The sequence below is a fragment of the Xiphophorus couchianus genome, chromosome 13, assembly GCF_001444195.1.
Source record: "Xiphophorus couchianus chromosome 13, X_couchianus-1.0, whole genome shotgun sequence".
Lineage (NCBI taxonomy): Eukaryota > Metazoa > Chordata > Actinopteri > Cyprinodontiformes > Poeciliidae > Xiphophorus > Xiphophorus couchianus.
Genome location: NC_040240.1, coordinates 10,477,929 through 10,496,000, shown reverse-complemented (window position 1 = coordinate 10,496,000; position 18,072 = coordinate 10,477,929). Strand labels below are relative to the sequence as shown.

Sequence of the window (18,072 nt, the reverse complement as noted above, 5' to 3'; positions counted from 1 at the left end):
ATGGCATCTGATCAAGATTTTGTGAGCATATATATGTGCTGTACATGAGCGTGTGATCACTGAAATCTTTTTGTACCAACCTGGAACAAGCTGAATTTCCACCTGGGAATCTAAATCATTTACAGAGTCATTCACAAAGTAATGTTGTGCTCTGAATCCCTGAGCAACTTTTTTTTTTCTGAAGCCTGGTTTGAGTAATTCAATGCACAGCGACCATCTCTTTTATTAATCAAGTGTGCAAGTTGATATGGATTTATTTTCTTGGCTAATAAACTCATTCAGATCAATCACACATTAAATCCTCTGATGAGGTGGATGTAGTGAAGAGAAGAAAAGCACATGAGATGTTCTATTTAGAACATTTTAATGCAGTGTTTCTCAGTTTTGGTCTTTATGGACCACTGCCCTGCATATTTTAGATGTGTCCCTGTTCCAGAACACCTGCGTCAAATGATGATCTCCTCTGTGTGCCATTAAGTGCTGCATAAGCTTCTTAATTACCTACTTATTTAAGACAGGTTTGTGGTCAAAAGGAAACGCCTAAAACATCATAGGTATTGAACCCTGAGAATTGAAGTTGAAAAAAAGCTGCTTTAATCTGACATTGACTTCATAAAATAAATACTGATCTGAAACTGTCAACTTGCCTTTTCAGCAGTTGTACCCATATGTTGTGCCGAGTTGTGCCCATGTATTTAATCATGGAATATCATGTTATTTTTTATTGTATTTTCTATTAACTATGGAGATAAATGGTCATAAAATTTCAATATCCAATGTGCCAAACATTTGATTATGATTCACACAGCTTGTCTTGCTTTTTTTCAAATGGAGTAGCTTGCTAATGTGCTAGTCTAACTTCAACAAACTTGCCTACTGTTTTGATATCATTCTCTGGTTATCCAGTTAATATATTTACTGCCTTTTCCTTTATTCCCATGTGTTCTTCTGTTTGATCAATGTTGTGTCTATACTTATCTCAGCAAAAGACTTTCAAGTGACAGAAGAATAAAGGGTGCTGAACTCATATTCCATGACTGAAACCAATTTGTGTAGCTAAAATAATGATGGTGTTTCTCAAAATCTGTTTTTTTTGTCTCTTCAGGACAATGACGTGAGAATCATCATTGGGCAGTTTGATGAGCATTGGGCCTCTAAAGTCTTCTGTTGTGTAAGTCATCTATGCACAGTTAGCTACCTGTAAACATATTTATTAAATACATAAAATCTGTTTTTGTGTATTGGTGTAGCATTTTTTCATCAAAATATTCTACTTATAAAGATACTGGGTAAAATTTGGGGGTGGAGGGTACAGTTTAATTTATGGAAAGGTTGTGGATTAAACCTCACAGTTTTCTGCAGGGTCAAACACACAAAATAATTTAATGTGACATTGGTCAGAAAAAGGAATTTTGAGTCTTTAACCATCTCCTGGCAGTGACCTTCAGGAATTACTTATCAGTTAAATGCTGTTTATCTCTGGCAAATGTTCTAATGTTTTCCGGTTTATACTTAAAAATCACAGCAAGATATAACAGAAAAAGTTCTGTTGAATTAACCACTATTAACAGAAAACATAAAGACAGCTTGTTAAACATAAATTTAATGTCAGTTTTTGTTTTCATTTTTGTTCATTTTTCCAGGCATATAACTTGAACATGTATGGCAGCAAATACCAGTGGATCATCCCAGGCTGGTATCAACGAAACTGGTGGGAGCAGGCGAACAACACCAACTGCACTTCCAGGAAGCTCCTAACAGCCATGGAGGGATACATCAGTGTGGACTTTGAACCGCTCAGTTCTCGGCCAGTGAAGGGCATCTCTGGCAGGGTGAGTTTCACCAGCTGATGCAATCTAAAGGCTTTCTTTGAAATTCAGAGTTGGTGAAGAAGACAGTAAATGCCTGAAACAAGGGAATGGTTATTTTGGAATCTGGAAGAAAATTATAGGCTAAAAATAGGTTGATAATTAAAGTGTTAGCACTAAGTAAAGAACACCCCTGTCCAACTCCTGACATGATGTATACAGATGTTTTATTGTCAGTTTACTCGATCTAAAAAAACTTTTCCTAAATCAATTTTTCCATCTGTTGTCCAAGACAAGGTTTCAAGGGTGATGTCTTTACCAAAGATTCCCAGACCTCCTCCTTCCCTCAGCTGCTTACTCTTGTTTAGGGAGATATTCTCTAGCAAACAATGAAATATAATCTCTGTCTGTCCTGAGACCTCCTTCCAGAGAGAAATGTCCAAAGACACCTCCCTTGGAAGACTTGTTGATTGCATACTTCCCAAATACCCAAATCACCCTAATTAGCTGCTTCAGATTCTCTATCAAACTCACCCAACATAGACTGGTCAGTTTATTTTAGCTGCTTGTATTCCAGATCTCATTCTCTCAATTATTACCTACAGCTCATGGCCACAGTTGAGCATGGGAACATAGATTGACAGGGAAATTAACTTGGCTCTCTAATAACAGCAACAGACTGGTCCAACGTCTGCATCGCTGAATATGCAGCCCCAATCTGCCTATTGATCTCCTGCTCCATCTGCCTTCACTAGTGAACACGACCCTGAGATACTAAAAGTCTCCTAACCTTGGTGTTAACTCATTTTCAACCTAAAGTTGTTGCTAAATCCACCATCCCACGGCAACCCTTAACTGGAGTTTCTACACCACATTGTTGCATCTAAACATAATTGGTGACAAGGAAGGAAGGCTAGTGAAGTACACTCATTGGGACTGAATCCCCAAAGTGGATGTTTTAATTTCCAAATTGAAATGTCAGTTTGTTTATACCTTAGAGCTCTGTCCCTACTACTTGCTATTTCCTGATTTTAGCATTTTAATTATGTTCCCTTGTAAATGCAGTCTGACATTTTTGTTTTTTTTAATGAGTGATTCTGATCCTTTTGAAAATGCTAAAGATACATTTTCTAACTTTTTTTTCCCCAACAACTTTGCATATGTTTGAAAAGTGTTTTTGTTTTAAATTTGTATTCAGGTAAATATGTCTGTTTTTCTTAAACTAAAAGTACAACAGAACAAATATAAAAAAAATAAAACAAATCCATCCTCTTGCAGTTAAAATACCTTAGAAATACCACTGTAATAGTTCCAGCTGCTGAGATGATAAAAGGTAAGAAGATGAATCAACATATTCTCAGCTTTATGTTGCCTCTTCTACTTGCCTTTCAGACCCCAAAGGAATATGAAAAGGAGTATTACAGGGAGCTCCAGCAGAAAGGTGTGGAGGCAAGCAAGTTTCACGGCTTTGCCTATGACGGGATCTGGGTAATTGCAAAGACCTTGAACCGAGTAAGGGAACTGCTCCGGACAAAAGAAAGGCAAAATATGTATCACAACTTCACTGTGGACGATCGGGAAGTGGGGAAAATGGTGCTTGATGTCATGAATGAAACTAACTTCTATGGAGTTACAGTAAGTCAATAAGATTATTCTTTTTAAGTAATTATTTAATGCATTATCTTTTAAAGTTAAACACCAGTTTCCACAGCATGTGAAGCAATTGGAGAAGCTGCTGTTGTTACAATAACCCATTGAGTTCATTCAGCATGCACATATTCAGGTAACGTAAGACAATTCAAGCGAGAATCCAGTGATTTATTACCAATGAAGAAAACCTGTTGTGTTATATGGAGTGGGTGAATGCTATAACAGCAAATAGAAGAATGGATCACTGCTCTGCAAAACTGGAATCTTGTTTGCAGATTCCAAGCCATCCTTGTATCTGAATGAAGCCTAAAGTGATATCATTCAGATCTGCACACTCTCTTCCCTCTATTTAAGATTTATCCTCGCTGTGACGGTAAAAGCTTTTTGTGCATTGTTTGCTTGTGCATGAGTGTATGTGTGTTTGAGAAGGCCTCCTGATCCCATGTACTAGCCACACAAGGCTGAGATGCTTCCAGCTTCCAGCTTTTATGCCTTTAGTTGAGCTTAGAATACTTATCTACGTAGAAATATAAAAATTATTTGGAGCAACATTGGCGATGGTGGTAGGAGTTTGCCTTGCGATCGATGGTTGCTGGTTTGATTTCTGGCCCGTCTGCCCTTGTCTTTTGTGCCCTTGGCAAGACACTTCACCCGCCTTGCTTGCTGGTGTTGGTCAGAAGGGCCAATGGTGCAAAATTGCAGTCTTGCTTCAGTCAAAATGTGCAGCTGTGGCTACAAACCACCATCAGTGTGTGAATGTGCCCTTTGATATCTTAATTTGATATACAAAGGGGAATATAAATGTATTTATTATTATTATTAAAATGAAGTCAACTTTTCTAAAGTTGACATTATGCATAATGCAAATGCTGCACTCTACTTTCAGATATATTTGTGATACTTCTGCTCTAATATTTTCTCAATCATTAAAAGTTTCCTAATGGGTGGTGTTATGTATTTTCCATGCACATAGAGCCTTTTAATAGCAAAATGAAGTAACTATTTTGCTTATAGTTTTTGTAAACTTGCTGTAAATATCAAACATATCTGAAAAGAAATTTGACTTTGCAATTGGATGCCTCAAAATTGGCTTCTGTCTCTTTAAGAAGCTCCTGCTCTTTCCGCACATCATCACAACATTGTTCTTCCATTATGGCGTTTACAACCATTTGGAGCAGTGAGCAGTATTTTGTATGATAGGATCAGTAGATGCACACTTCCACCAGGTGTTTGATATTTTCTGCTGCTGTAAGTCTGGAGGAGCTGAGTAGGGGAGGAGGATAGAGGTTCTCTGTTGGGCAAAATCTCCAAAGATGCATAAAAGAATAAAAGCAAAACTCCAAGTATGTTTTAATGAGGGAAAAACATTAAAACATGATGTAAAGCGGAAAAAAATTATTTTACATAATACCCCATCTTTAACCATTTTGACATTCAACGTTATAAATTGTCTTATGTAATCATACATTTTGTCCGTGTTGCACTTAGTTTTAAAAATCTACTTAGTGTGCCATTACTAGTAAGTGATGAAAAATATGTAGTACTAATAAGTTAATTAGTGGTTTTAGTGTGTACCATTTTACCATTATTTTGCTGAGGATAATGGAGCAACAACTGCAAGCTTCAGACAATTACTATAAAAGTGCAACTGCCTCAGACTTGGTCTGTCTCTTATTCAAAATCCCATAAATCAACTTATCCTTCAAGGCCTTTTTTGCATGAAAGATTTCTGCCTGCTCTACTCTGCACGCCCCCTGCTTTCTCTGCTCTTGTCCACCACTTCAGCATCTCCTTCTAGACTCCAATAGCAGTTCTCAAATCATAGTTATTATTGATATTATGCAGTAGGAATTTGTCTTTCTGAAATTAGTTTACAGGAAATTCACAGTTACAGGTTACATTGTCAGAAAAGACACGTTGAATGTGACAATATATTTTATATTCAGAATGTTGTGTAAGCAGCTAAATGTATATCATGATTGGACAACAGCAATATTAAATTTAGTAAGAATACTGCATACATGCCAAAAAGTGTTAAAGCAGAGAAAAATGCAAAAGTAATTAAATACATCTTTGTTGCGAAAGGTTTAAGATCTCCCAGCTATTTTAGCTGCTCTTTTAAAGGATTACATGAAATACGACTTAGCACATAGAAACTTCCACCCACTCACGACAAAGACTGGGGGAGGCAATTTCCCTTCCAGCCACACTCCATACATCTTTTATGCTATTTTGAAATTTTGATTTCAAAAGCAACTATTACACAACCTTGCTTTGTTTGTGAATTAAATGACTTTCAGTAGGTTGACAACATTAATCCATGCATAGGCACATATGTGAAGATTGTGCTGATCCTGGCGTCGCTGTAGCTGAGTACAGTTGCAGCAGCAGGAGAGTGATGATCGAGGACTCCGTCGTATCGATCAAGCTGGTGTCAGGGCTACTGAGAAGAAGACAGACATTAACAGGAACGCTCTTAGGATAGAGAGAGAGCATCTAGCCACTAGAAGCACAGAATGAGGCAAACAGCATATGTAGAGACCCGGCAGTCTGTGATTTGAGGATGGCAGATGTAATTTTTTTTTTTTACATTTGCTTTGCTGTTCATGAGTAATCCGAAGTCATTTTGTTGGCACCAGTGTCTCTCTGTTAAATGGTGAGTGCCACTTTCTGAGGCATCTGTTTTTTTTTTTTCTTTAAGTGTGCACCCCTTCATGAGCGTGCTCATGTTCATGCGTGTGCTTGCACATCAATGTTACTCTCCCATTAGCAGCGTTGCAACCTAAAAACCTCAGAAACCCTGTGGATGTCACACCTGCAGCCCACAGACTCTCATCTCATTTGACCCAAGTGTTGCTGTCGCTTGCAGTATTCTCACCCTCACTAACAAAGTGATACCTGACCGCCTCCTCAATCTCAGCTCAGACACCTCACACACACACGCGCACCCCGCACGCACGCATGCACGCACACACATACATGTGCACATGCTTAAACACGGCGATTTCTCCATAAAACACATACCACCTGCTTGAGTCCCAAGTCGTCTTGCATATTCATTAAGAAAACATACATAAATGGGTTTCAATTAGGAATTGTTTGACAACATTAAACCATTGATCTAAGACTTGTAAAGTAATTAAGGTGTTTTAAAATCATTATGCCCCATCACCATTTCATTCACTTGTAGTTTTTGCTGGGTTATTTTACCAACTTTCTCAGTCATGAAATGGAGTCAGATTTTTAGGACCTTCATACTACAAAATGCATCATTTCCAATAATCAAAGGGGAAATGTTATATGATTTTCAATAACCTCGTCACATATTTGTATAAGAAATTGTGGTTATATGACTCTACAGTAGTAAATCAAATCAACCAGGAGCAGGTTACGTCTGGTGGCTGCCCCAAATGGAGGAGTATAGCTAGTTAAACATAACATTTGAAAACTTTTAAGATCATTTACTTTTATGATTCATGAAAATACTTAACTACAAGAAAATAATAAACTGGGACACAATACTTTTAGTACATAGGAATAAAACAGATTATTTACAGAGAAAAGGGACCAAGGATCAGTCCAGTCTGATAGTTAAAATAGACACCTCTGTGTGTTGTGCATAGTGTACTGTACAGAAAAATGCCCATAAACCATGGCTGTGTGCAAACTTAGTACAAGACTCAAGGTTCCTATATTGTGCCAAGATGTACTTGTTTTAAAGAATCTTTATTTATTTTAATAAATTTTAGTACAAAATCAAAAATCATTTAACTGGTCTAACCTGAGCAAAACTATTCTACACAGAACACAGGTTTTAAAAAACACAACCTGAGATTAACGAATGCTTTATTATATTTGTAAAAACACAAACAAGTGATTTTACTAAAGGATATGATCAGATGGAGACGGGCACGAAGGCATCGTTGCATAAACTGGAACCTGAACATAACATCAGATTATAACATTTATTTAAAACACAGCTTTATGCTTTGTGAGACCTGTTTATCTAGGATGCAGAAGGAGGGGCCCAACCAGGGTGACGTCTATGTAAATCCAGCCTCAGCTGATCTGATCATTAGAGCGAGCACGTGTGGCATGCAGCTACTCTTGCGACCAATATGAACTCAGAACTTTAATAGCTTCAAGTCGAGTTTCTGCTCTTGTTTTCAACCTACATGCTCTGACCCCTATTACACACCCCAGTTATCTCAGTGTAATCCAAAAGCAGCTGCTCAGGAGTACACTGCAGCACACACGTTCAGGTGCAGCATGTTGTGCGTCAAAATCTAAAAGATATAAAGAGGCTGAGTGCTAGGAAAGGCTATCTGTGTGACACATGCAAGTACTGTAGTAGCACACTAAGTACATGCACACAGAACCACATGCATTCACACTCTCGGGTTAACATCAAAGTTGCCACACAAAGAATGGGATTCAAAGGGAGGGGTGGGATCCTTCTTTGCCACTTCAAAGCTTCTCAGTTTTTAAGAGAAAATCATCTCCGGCCACCCCACCATGTCCCCTTAGCTATGATTTAATCAGTCATTGCAAACTATCCGTCTATCTGAGTGTGTGTGTGTGTCTGTTTGTCTTTCACCTATTTTGTTAGCCAACAGCTAATATGTAAACCCAGTTAAATGCGTAATTAAGGAGCTCTGTGAGCAGATGGTGGGCTGAATTAATTGAACACTCCTGGTAGATGAAGCAGGAGAGAGAGATAAAGGGAAGACGGAGTGAGAAGAAGAGTATAGAACAAGGAAGATAGGAATGTATGAATAATTCAAAAAGATAAGGTGAAATAAGCACAACTAGTCTGAAAGTGTTTGACAAGATCACCAAACATGTATTCTCATTTTGACCCATGGGTTTGTGACAGACGCTACCTGGATGAAAATTGATTGAACCACAGACTTTATAATGTCGTATTTAGTCAAACTGGAATAGATGTTTGACTAGATATATATTTCCATCAGGAATCATTTACTCTGGCTGTCAATTTTTTTCTCCGTCCAAGTGTGGGACACACAAACGGATTGAAATGAACATTAACTCCAAGAGTTAAATCACTCCGCCTTACTATTCTGAGATTGCTCCAAGAGTCTTAGCGCCTGAATTGGCTGAAGGATAATTTTGTTTACCTCTATAAACAGATCAATTTTGGCCAGTTTTAATGAAATAAAATTAAGTATGTCAGAACCGAGCCTCTGCCCTTTCCCTGCAAACACAGAAAAGAACGCATTGTGAATAATTTTAGCTGAAATCAGCTCCTTGCTTAATTCATTGAATAGTTTAGCACACATCTTCTTCAGCACAATCTAATGTCTTAATAATCTAAATAAATACGTGTTTCATTGTGGTTTGCTTTGCTTATTTTCAGGGTCAAGTCATGTTTCGTAATGGAGAGAGGATGGGCACAATAAAATTCAACCAGTTTCAAGGTACTTTTCTTAATAACCTGCCTTTATTTTCTGTCCTATTTGTCTTCATTTCCAAGTGCAAAATATTCATTTTTTATCTTGCAACCAGACTGTAATCTATTTTATTAAAATTTTGTGTGCTTGCCCAAAACACAGAACATGACTGTGGAGTTGAAGGGAAGGCATGTTTGTTTTTGTTTTGTTTTGTTTTTTTGTTTTTTATACGGGCAATTATAATTAGAATTTAGTCACTGACATAAATAAACTCTTTGATAATAATCTGATTTATTAAGTTGGTCTGTGCAAGTGTAAAAATTATGTTTGCAAAATGGTTCCAGCCATAGCTTAGTAAGATTGTCTCTTAACACAGATTCTCAGTTGCATTTAGGTATGAACACTGACTGGGTCAATCTTACACTATAAGCTATTTTATCAAAATATACTTTGATAAAATAGCATATAGAAAAATTAAAGCACTTTTCATTATTTTACTTCCAAGTAGTAATTACAGGGTCCATAAAAAATATTCACCATTAGATGTTTTACCCTTTTTATTGACTTTAAAAATCAGTCATGATCAGCAGAATTTGGCTTTATGTGCTTTTAAATAGATATAGAAATACATGTATTTTTTTTTATCTATGTGGTTCTGATGGAACTGAACATGAAATAATAAAACGTGGAAACATTTGCATGGCAATTTGTTACAGAACAACACATCAAAAAGAAACTTTTACCAAAAATATAAACAATTACATTCTCTTTTGGGCTAACTCAGAAAATATTACTTCTTCTTCTATTTGCTCTTTTTTTTAAGCATTTTGCTATTATGTGCTAATTCCCAGCTGAGGGTATTCTTGTCATGCTTGATGTGCATAGACTGGATCCTTTGAAATGTTTGAAGTTGTGGCTGAAGTGTATCACTGAAATGTTTCACATTCTGTACCCCCACTTTGACTTTCGCAATTGTCTGCCAGAAAAACAATCAGTATTTGTTGAGACTGTTTTCTCCTGGGGAAAAAAAGAAACATCTCCCCAATGCTTCCTCTATAGAGCTGTACCATGCTTCTGGTTTGGCAGAACTTGAATTGATATGTCCCCTCCTGTGGTTATTAAATGCATTTGTGGAGGTTCTGAGTCAGAATATTAAAAATAAAAAAAAACTTCTGTTGTCTTCCGATAGTGATAAACCCGGTGGTTGTTTTTGAGCTGACAGGATTTCCTGAGAATAACCCAAAAGATCGGATCTTAAAGCAGGAGATTCCCACCTCCCAGGCATCTTAGACTGTATGAAGCACAGCAGCATGCTGCTGATCAGTCCTCTCTCTCAGCCTAACCATCTTATCTTTCTGACTGCAGAGAGGCTTGATCCCTCTGGCTGGTTACAGCTCACACTCGTACACTATGCGTATGTATTTTCTCTGTGAAACCAGAAGAAGTATTTGGAACAGAGCTAATGTGCAGAATCAGGATTTCCTAATATCTGCATCTATCCAGTCTGTTAGAGTCGGTCTACTCTGTCGAGGGGTTTCAGTGTGCAAAATCAGTTGCAGCATTCTTTAATGATTACTGTCCCTTCTCTATTTCTGCTTCACCACTTCATCAAGTCACCCCAGTGTTTTACTCAAACGTCTTGCCTTTCTTAGGCTAAAACAGGGTATTTCACAATAAATAAAAATGAACTTTTTTGCAAGGCACTAGAACATAACACAGATTGAATTTTCCTCATTTTTAAACTTAGTTTTGAAAAAGATCATTAAAGTTGTTATCTGCTTGAATTGTTTTCTTAGAAATGGTTCACAAAAATGTTTTTTCTCTCTCAAAAATTTCAACAGAGGGCTCTCTCTTTTATTATATATTTGTGCTATATCCATCTCCTTTACCATCTTTGCCCCTGATCAACCTTTGCTCTATATCTTGTGTCTCACAGACATAGAAAGTGATTTTGTCACCCCTTTTTGACACACTGCACCAAAGCTCTTGCTGGTTGGAGAGGTCATGAGGGGTTGCCCCATTTTAAATATTTTAAAAGGTAGTGATCTTCCACACGTCACTGTCATCTGTCTGCAGCCTTTGATTCTCAATTTCTCCCTGTCGGTACGCTTTCAGTCAGCGGTTTCTGACTCCTGTTTTCCTTCTAATGGAGATGAACTGAGCGATAGTTCTCTATCAGAGGTTCTGATTGCTAACACTGTACCTGTGATTTAAAATAAACATGCTAAAAAGCATGAAAAAAATAGAAAACCATTACTCCAATGTTTATGGTGCTCTAAGAATTTTCTCTTATTACTGTAATATTAGCAAAATATTATATATTTGTACTGTTTTCTCTATGTTAGAGCTGAATTCTGAAAAATAGTCACACTTAGGTTTTAACTGTCAAGAAATTTCATAAAAAATTCTATTGATATATAAAGTATCCATTAGCTGTGAATTGCTTTTCTGTTCATTTATATAGCACAGATTCAAACTAAATGCCATTTTTGGGCTCTTTACTTGTCAAAATAGGTGAAAATATATTGAAATAATTTTAACGCTAATTCAGATCAGTCCAATTCATTGTGTTAAAATCTTGTCATATGGTGTTTTTTCAAATACTTATCAAGATCAACTGATACTAATCCTTTTAAAAAAATTTTTTTTATTAAACTCTGTGATCCACAGAGTGGTCCACAGTGTCAAATGCAGCACTTTGATTTAGCAGTTTTAACAATGAAGTGCGATCAATATCTATGTTTACCAGCAAATCATTTAGCTTTTTTCATTTAGATTATTGCAGGTTGTTGATTTTAACCCTAACTTGGCAACAATTTGCAACAATGAATAGAAAGCATTGAAACACTGGGCAAGGGTTACTTTTTTTATTGGGATATGAAAACAAGAAAAAACAGGGTAAATTAATGGCAGCAACAAAATGTTCAAGGGCTTCATTGAGGAAAGAAACAGCTAAACAAGCTGGGGGCAATTTCTTTGATCTGGTTAGAGTTCCTTTGCCACAACACTAAAGAAAAACTTTGAACCTCCCGTTTTAATTGACAGAAAACTGTGGTTTTCTTTAATAACTAAGAGACACTTTTACCTATCATACGTCTAGCGACAATTGCATATCTGAATGTGTACAGCTGCTGGTGGCAGGCTTGCATTTAGTATAGCAAGAACCTAAGAAATTCAGCATATGTCTGATATCATTTGAGAAAATTAAGTAAACCCATATTTATTTAACTATTAAGTGAAGGTATAGCTGTCATGCAGGATTAGATACATAATAAATGAAGGATATTGTAGGTGGTTAAGGAGTGGGGATTTTTATAAGTTTATACTCCCACCCTTGAGTACGTCCAAAAAAAAGAAATTATTCTTCATGGTGGATTTTTGGTACATATTCAAAAAATAAACAAACTAATAAACAAAGTAACTTGAAAACTGGTTAGAATGAGCTCAGTCGTCCTTTGACAGTCCAAATTTATTTTGTGTTGTTCCTTTGGAAACTTTTCTTTCATACTAAATTAGCTTGAAGACAGAAGAGTTCATCAAAGCTGATGTGAAAGTGAAGCACTGCGAGTTCATTTTATTTGTACAAACGGCAGAAAATTTTGTTTTATTTCCTCCAAAAGCATGTTGTGAGTCTGTGCCTAGAGCAGGTTTTTCTTTTTTTCCTCATCTGCAACTTGTTTGATATGTATTCTAGTTTGCATAAAATGTTTGATTTATAATAGTGAATTCACTCATTCGCCTGATTGTAAGGAGGGACTTTGTTTGCAGCTAAAAATTACATTTGAATTTAAATGGACCCTGGTACAGTTCTTTCTTAATTAATCTGGATCACATAAAATCACATGATCACCTGTAAAAGGCAACTTACCAGGTTGAAAATCCCTAGGTAGAATCGCCTTAGTGTGACATTTTCAGCTGTCGTTGACTTTCTGATGAGGACTGAAGATAAGATAAAGTGATTCTCCAAGAGGAAAGCAGAGTGGAGCGGAGTGGCCCACTGGTAGATGATGTTGTCTGTCATTTTTCTTGTCAAGGACACTTCTGCCTAAAAGTTCAATTGGTCTTTGAGAGTGAAAATGGAAAAAGGTGGAAAGGCTTGCACAGGCACACCTGAACAAACTGCAGGTTGTGTATGTTTCCTACAAAGAAAATTAACAGCCTGTCTCCTTTTTTCCCCCTCCCATTTGCTTTCTCCATCCTCCCAGTTGTAAAATCTAACCAAGTAATAGAAGGTGAATGGCCATGTTTGCCTGACAGGGCCATTCCTCCTCCAATATTACACGGGAGAGGCTGTTTGTTCATAGATGTGCTTGAGAAACATTTCTGGGTAGAAGAGAAGGGTGATAACAACAAGCATTTAGATTCTAGTTTACATATAGACCCACATGTTTCTCCTTTTACATCAGTTAGCAATTCTTCCAGTTATTGTTTATCTGTGGTGTTTTATTATGTTTTTTGTTTTTTTTACCTTTTAAGTTTGACCAAAATAAGATGAACTATTAATTAGTACTGTACTTAGGACAACATAGTGGTGTTTTGAGAGATTTTTTAATTGCTTGCTATGGAAGAGATGCTGCTTGAGTAAGTGCTGAGGAAGACGCCATGTGGAACTTGGCTGACCAAACGGGGAGGCACAGAATGTGGTGTGCTTGTAAACACAGGCTGAGCAGCAGAGCAGGTTGCTGGGTAAGGCTGCAGGAAACAACTGCACTACTGTTACTGTCTACTAAAGATTGTTCAGTTGATAACAGAATGGCTTGATTACACCTGGAGGCTCACATGCAGTATGAGACTGCTGCAATCTTTTGCTTTTCAGCTATGTCCTTGGCAGCATAGTTGAATGTGGCTGTAGGTAAAAGCAGTGCAGGAAGCTGACACTCCCTACAAAGCAGTGGGTCTGTTGTGAAACCAGCCAGGATGTTTTAGTGCATATTTGAGTTAAATGGTTGCTTTTCTACAGACATTTTATATTTGCAGTTACTTTGCTGTTTTATTTATTTTACTATATATAAATAAACCCATTGTAAATACATATTTATGTTTGTGGGGATTTTTTTAAATTATTATTTTAACAGATGGTCAGGAAGCAAAAGTGGGAGAGTACAATTCTATCGCTGACATCCTGGATCTCCAGAACAACTCCATCAGGTTCCAAGGTAGGACAACTTTACTTGTGGAAACTATTGGGGTAAGGACGTCAATCTTTCCTTGCAGAAAAAAGCTCCCCTGCTCAGAGCCTTTCCTTAAATCCTAGAGAGGTTTAATACCTCACCCAAGGCAGGACCAGGTATTTCACTATAAGTTGCCAAAGCAAGCTAATTGAAATGCAAGGAGACAATGAAACCAGTTAAAAAATTGTCCTAATATGCTTTTTGATAATTAATGCTCGGGTAAGTCAGAGTATCAGCTTCTAGCATTCATTCACATTCGAGGGCTACCATTTTGGTAATGCACAAGTATGAAATTATGTTATGCGAACAAATGAACAGGCTGTTTGATTTGAAGATTTCTTATGTTTGTTTGAAATACCATTTGTTTTGGGTGCTGGTGATAATTATAAAGTGGGACTTTCAGAAGCCCTATTTAGATTACATTAGATTTGAATTTAGATTTAAATAACTTAGGCATTCTATATGATAATTATGCTGAGTGTAATGCTAGAGTACGTTAGGAAAAGCACCAATTTATTGCCCCACAACGTTAAGAATCAGTGGTCACAAATATGACCAGCTGTTATTGATGGTCCATTTTATTATTCAACAACTGTAGTCTGTATTATAAAAATGTATTTGAGTGCTTAGTATTCAGAACCCAATTCATGGGCAGTGATTCAGGTGCTGCACAACATCTACACTCAGTCCAAACTGGTTAAAATTGCTCATAATTTATGAGGTAGTTATTCAGAAATAAAGTCTGCATATTACAATTTATCAGAATTCGTCAAAAAGGAAAAACTATTAAATGAAATTATTACATTTCCATGTAATAATTTAGGCCTAGACACAAGCAGTCCAGTTTTGAAACCCTGCAGCAATGCAGGGTTAAAGGTGACCTAGATGTCATGAATTTGATTGAAGAAATGTTTATTTGAGTAACTGAAGCTCGATTCTGAATTGGGGCGAGAGACTTGAGATCTAACTTGGGGGGAAAAAAATTACTTGAGATCATCTCTGATTTAAACTTGGCCTGTGCCTGCCTGTTTAAATAATTTTTCATGTTATCTTTTCTCATATTAAGTGTATTTTATGTCTCTAATGTCTATAAAAATAAAACAAAGGAATTAGATAAATTAAATATCTGAAATTATACACTTTGACAATATGTATGGCACAACTGTTTACTATAACTCATATAGTCCAAAATAGATTTTTTTTTTCTGTCAGCATCTGAATATTTTTGAGCCTGAACCAGGATCACAATTCACCTTCCTAAGCTGGCCTCTCGCCTCTAAATTATTTACCAGTCCATTTTCCCTCTCTTTCGGGTTTTGCAAGTGTTGACATACTTTGGAATTTGTTTGATCCTTCTGGCTATTCTCCCCCTACGGCGCTCTTTCGCTCCATCTTCCCTTCTCTGCCCCAAATAAAGAAGCTCCTGCAATGAAAGCTTCTTGCTACATCCCTCACCACATTAAACGCACAGAGGATGCCCATGCGATTAATTCTAAATACTAGAAAATGCAGCTCTTGCCCACAATAACCTGAATGTGGCGCCGGTAGAAAGATTTACATGAATATTTGGAAGCTGAGCTTGAATAAGTTAATATTTGCTGCAGTAGCACATTCTTTTAGAAGACGAATGAATCTAAAGGAGGAAAGTTCAAATAAGTAGATTTCTTTTTCTTTTTTTTTGGAAAAAGTTTAGCACAGAAAATGGTTGAAACTTTAAGAAGTATGAAAATAACCTTTTCTCCTCCTTTGTGTCGTAGGTGTGGAGCCTCCCAAAGATCGCACATTTGTTCGTTTACAACGGCGCCACATCAACGTGCCACTGTACAGCATCTTGTCTACTATAACCATCCTGGGCATGCTAATGGCCGGGGCTTTCCTGTTCTTTAACATCAAGAACCGAAATCACAGGTCAGCATCTGGAAACAGACCAGTACAACCTTGGCAAAAAATGACAGCCAGTGAAGATAAAATGCAGACTTGTACTGTGGGAGAAAATATTAAATTAGCAGATTTTGTAAAGGGAGAAGAAGTAGAGAGATGCATGAAGGCCAGACAAGCTTATGTGGGGTGAATAGTAATAGAAATAAAAATGAATCTAGTCAAATAATACAACTGTTTAATATACTTGTGGTTTTTTAGACTTTTTTTGCATAAGTATATTGTCAGTCTTAAAGCTCCGCTAATCAGTTTCGTCGTTTATTTAATGTTTTGTTCTCCTTCAGACTAATCAAGATGTCCAGTCCATACATGAACAACCTGATCATCCTAGGAGGCATGCTGTCCTACGCCTCGATCTTCCTCTTTGGTCTTGATGGAGGTTTTGTTTCGGACAAAGAGTTTGAGACGCTCTGCACTGTGAGTCCACTTCAAACTTTTATTAACCTATTAAATATTAAACGCAAGCTTGAGTTTGATTCAACATCCTACAACCGCAAATTCCAATTTGATTTTGGAAGATTTGAGTTGATAGCCCAAAAAGTACTGCACAATTTATAAGTGGATGAAAAATAGTGTGGTTTTCAAACATTTATGGAAATAAAAATCTCAAGGATGTTGCATTCAGCCTCTACTAAAAGTGCAACCGATTGCCTTGAGAGGTCACCTTATTAGTACGCAATCTCGGAGTGCAGCTGCTCTGTGAAGGCCTCAGAAGTTTGTTAAAGAAAATTCATTAAAAAAATGCAAATCTGCAAGCCTACTGAAACATGGCCATCCATATAAACTGACTGAAAAACATTAATCAGAGAGACTACCATGAGCCCCTTCGTAATGGAGGAGCTGCAGACGTCAACAGCTCGGGTGGATCACGGCTAGCTATTGCTCACACAATAAGCAAATCCAGCTTTTCTGGAAGAGCTACAAGAAAACCATTTTTGAAAAGACAGAATCAGAAGAAGCAATATTCATTTTGCCACAAGCACAAAAAACATGTGAAGGTCAGAGGAGACCAAAGCAAAAACTTTTTCATCTTTGTGGAAAATGCTGTGTGATGAAAAGATGTGCAAAGCAGATGGTAACATACCCAAAAGACTTGCAACTGTAACTGCAGTCAGAGATCATCATGCAGGGGCAAAAAACACATAATATTTTCTTTCTACTTATGCAATACTTTGGTTTGGTCTATCGTATGAAGGCCTAAAAAATGAAATAAATTTTAAGGGGTATAAATGCTGTCACAGTGTATTGTCTATTTTAAAATTTCCATGCTATTTTCCTATTTTTATTTTTACTTTATATATCCTCCTGAGACCCAGCAATACATTTTTGTCCTCTGTGGAGCACATAGGTTTTTTGTTCATAACTCTGAAACCATACATGCCACTGTGTTAAATCCTGTTGGTCCTTAGAGAGGACATACTGGGCTCTCCAATGATATGACATGTGTGGGGGTGGGGCTTTTCTAGAATTTTCTTCCTGATTCTTCAAAATGGCTGCCATCCCGGTGAGCACATTTTATCGAAAGAAGAAAGGTAAGTATATTATTTTCTAATTATGAGCTTTGTGAGTTTAATATTCAGATTGCTTCTAGTAAATGAACATCTAAGGAATAGTTAGGTGAATTTTCAGAGCAGTTTAATTATTTGTTGGCATAAAACATAACCTGTTTATGTGTGTCCTCCATAGAGGACATCAGGATTTGCTTTTTATTTTTTAACCTGTTTTCATAGAAGTCAGCTCACTGACTGAGGCAGAGAAAATCCTAAACAGGATTATTGATGGAGACTCAGACATAGATTTGTCAGATGAGGAGGACCAACAGGGACAGATTGACGGTGATTTTGAGGTCGGGAGTTCAGAGGATGAGGCATCAAGTGAGGAAGAGGAGAGTGAAGTTGAGGATGCAAGGGCCCGTCGCCCACTTTGGACCAAAACTAACACGTAGGCTTCTGAGACAAGAGTAGATAAGCTTAGACAGATAAGAGTATTTTTTGGATGAACTATCACTTTTAGAGGACATAATTATTTAACGTATTTGTCTGTCTCTTAAGATTCCTGCCTGTGCTAGAAGACTCCGGAGAGGTTGTCTGTACT

The 18,072-nt window shown here is 37.1% G+C and overlaps 1 protein-coding gene across 1 annotated transcript in view; it reads left to right on the top strand.

Annotated features, from left to right (window-relative positions):
- Nucleotides 1-18,072, top strand: part of gabbr2 (gamma-aminobutyric acid (GABA) B receptor, 2) — a 187,452-nt gene that overhangs the window by 104,270 nt on the left and 65,110 nt on the right. The window contains exons 5-11 of the mRNA XM_028036005.1: nucleotides 1,106-1,171; nucleotides 1,644-1,832; nucleotides 3,201-3,443; nucleotides 8,836-8,896; nucleotides 13,945-14,025; nucleotides 15,798-15,948; nucleotides 16,263-16,395. Coding sequence (XP_027891806.1) covers nucleotides 1,106-1,171; nucleotides 1,644-1,832; nucleotides 3,201-3,443; nucleotides 8,836-8,896; nucleotides 13,945-14,025; nucleotides 15,798-15,948; nucleotides 16,263-16,395 — 924 coding nt within the window. The remainder of the gene's footprint in view (nucleotides 1-1,105; nucleotides 1,172-1,643; nucleotides 1,833-3,200; nucleotides 3,444-8,835; nucleotides 8,897-13,944; nucleotides 14,026-15,797; nucleotides 15,949-16,262; nucleotides 16,396-18,072) is intronic.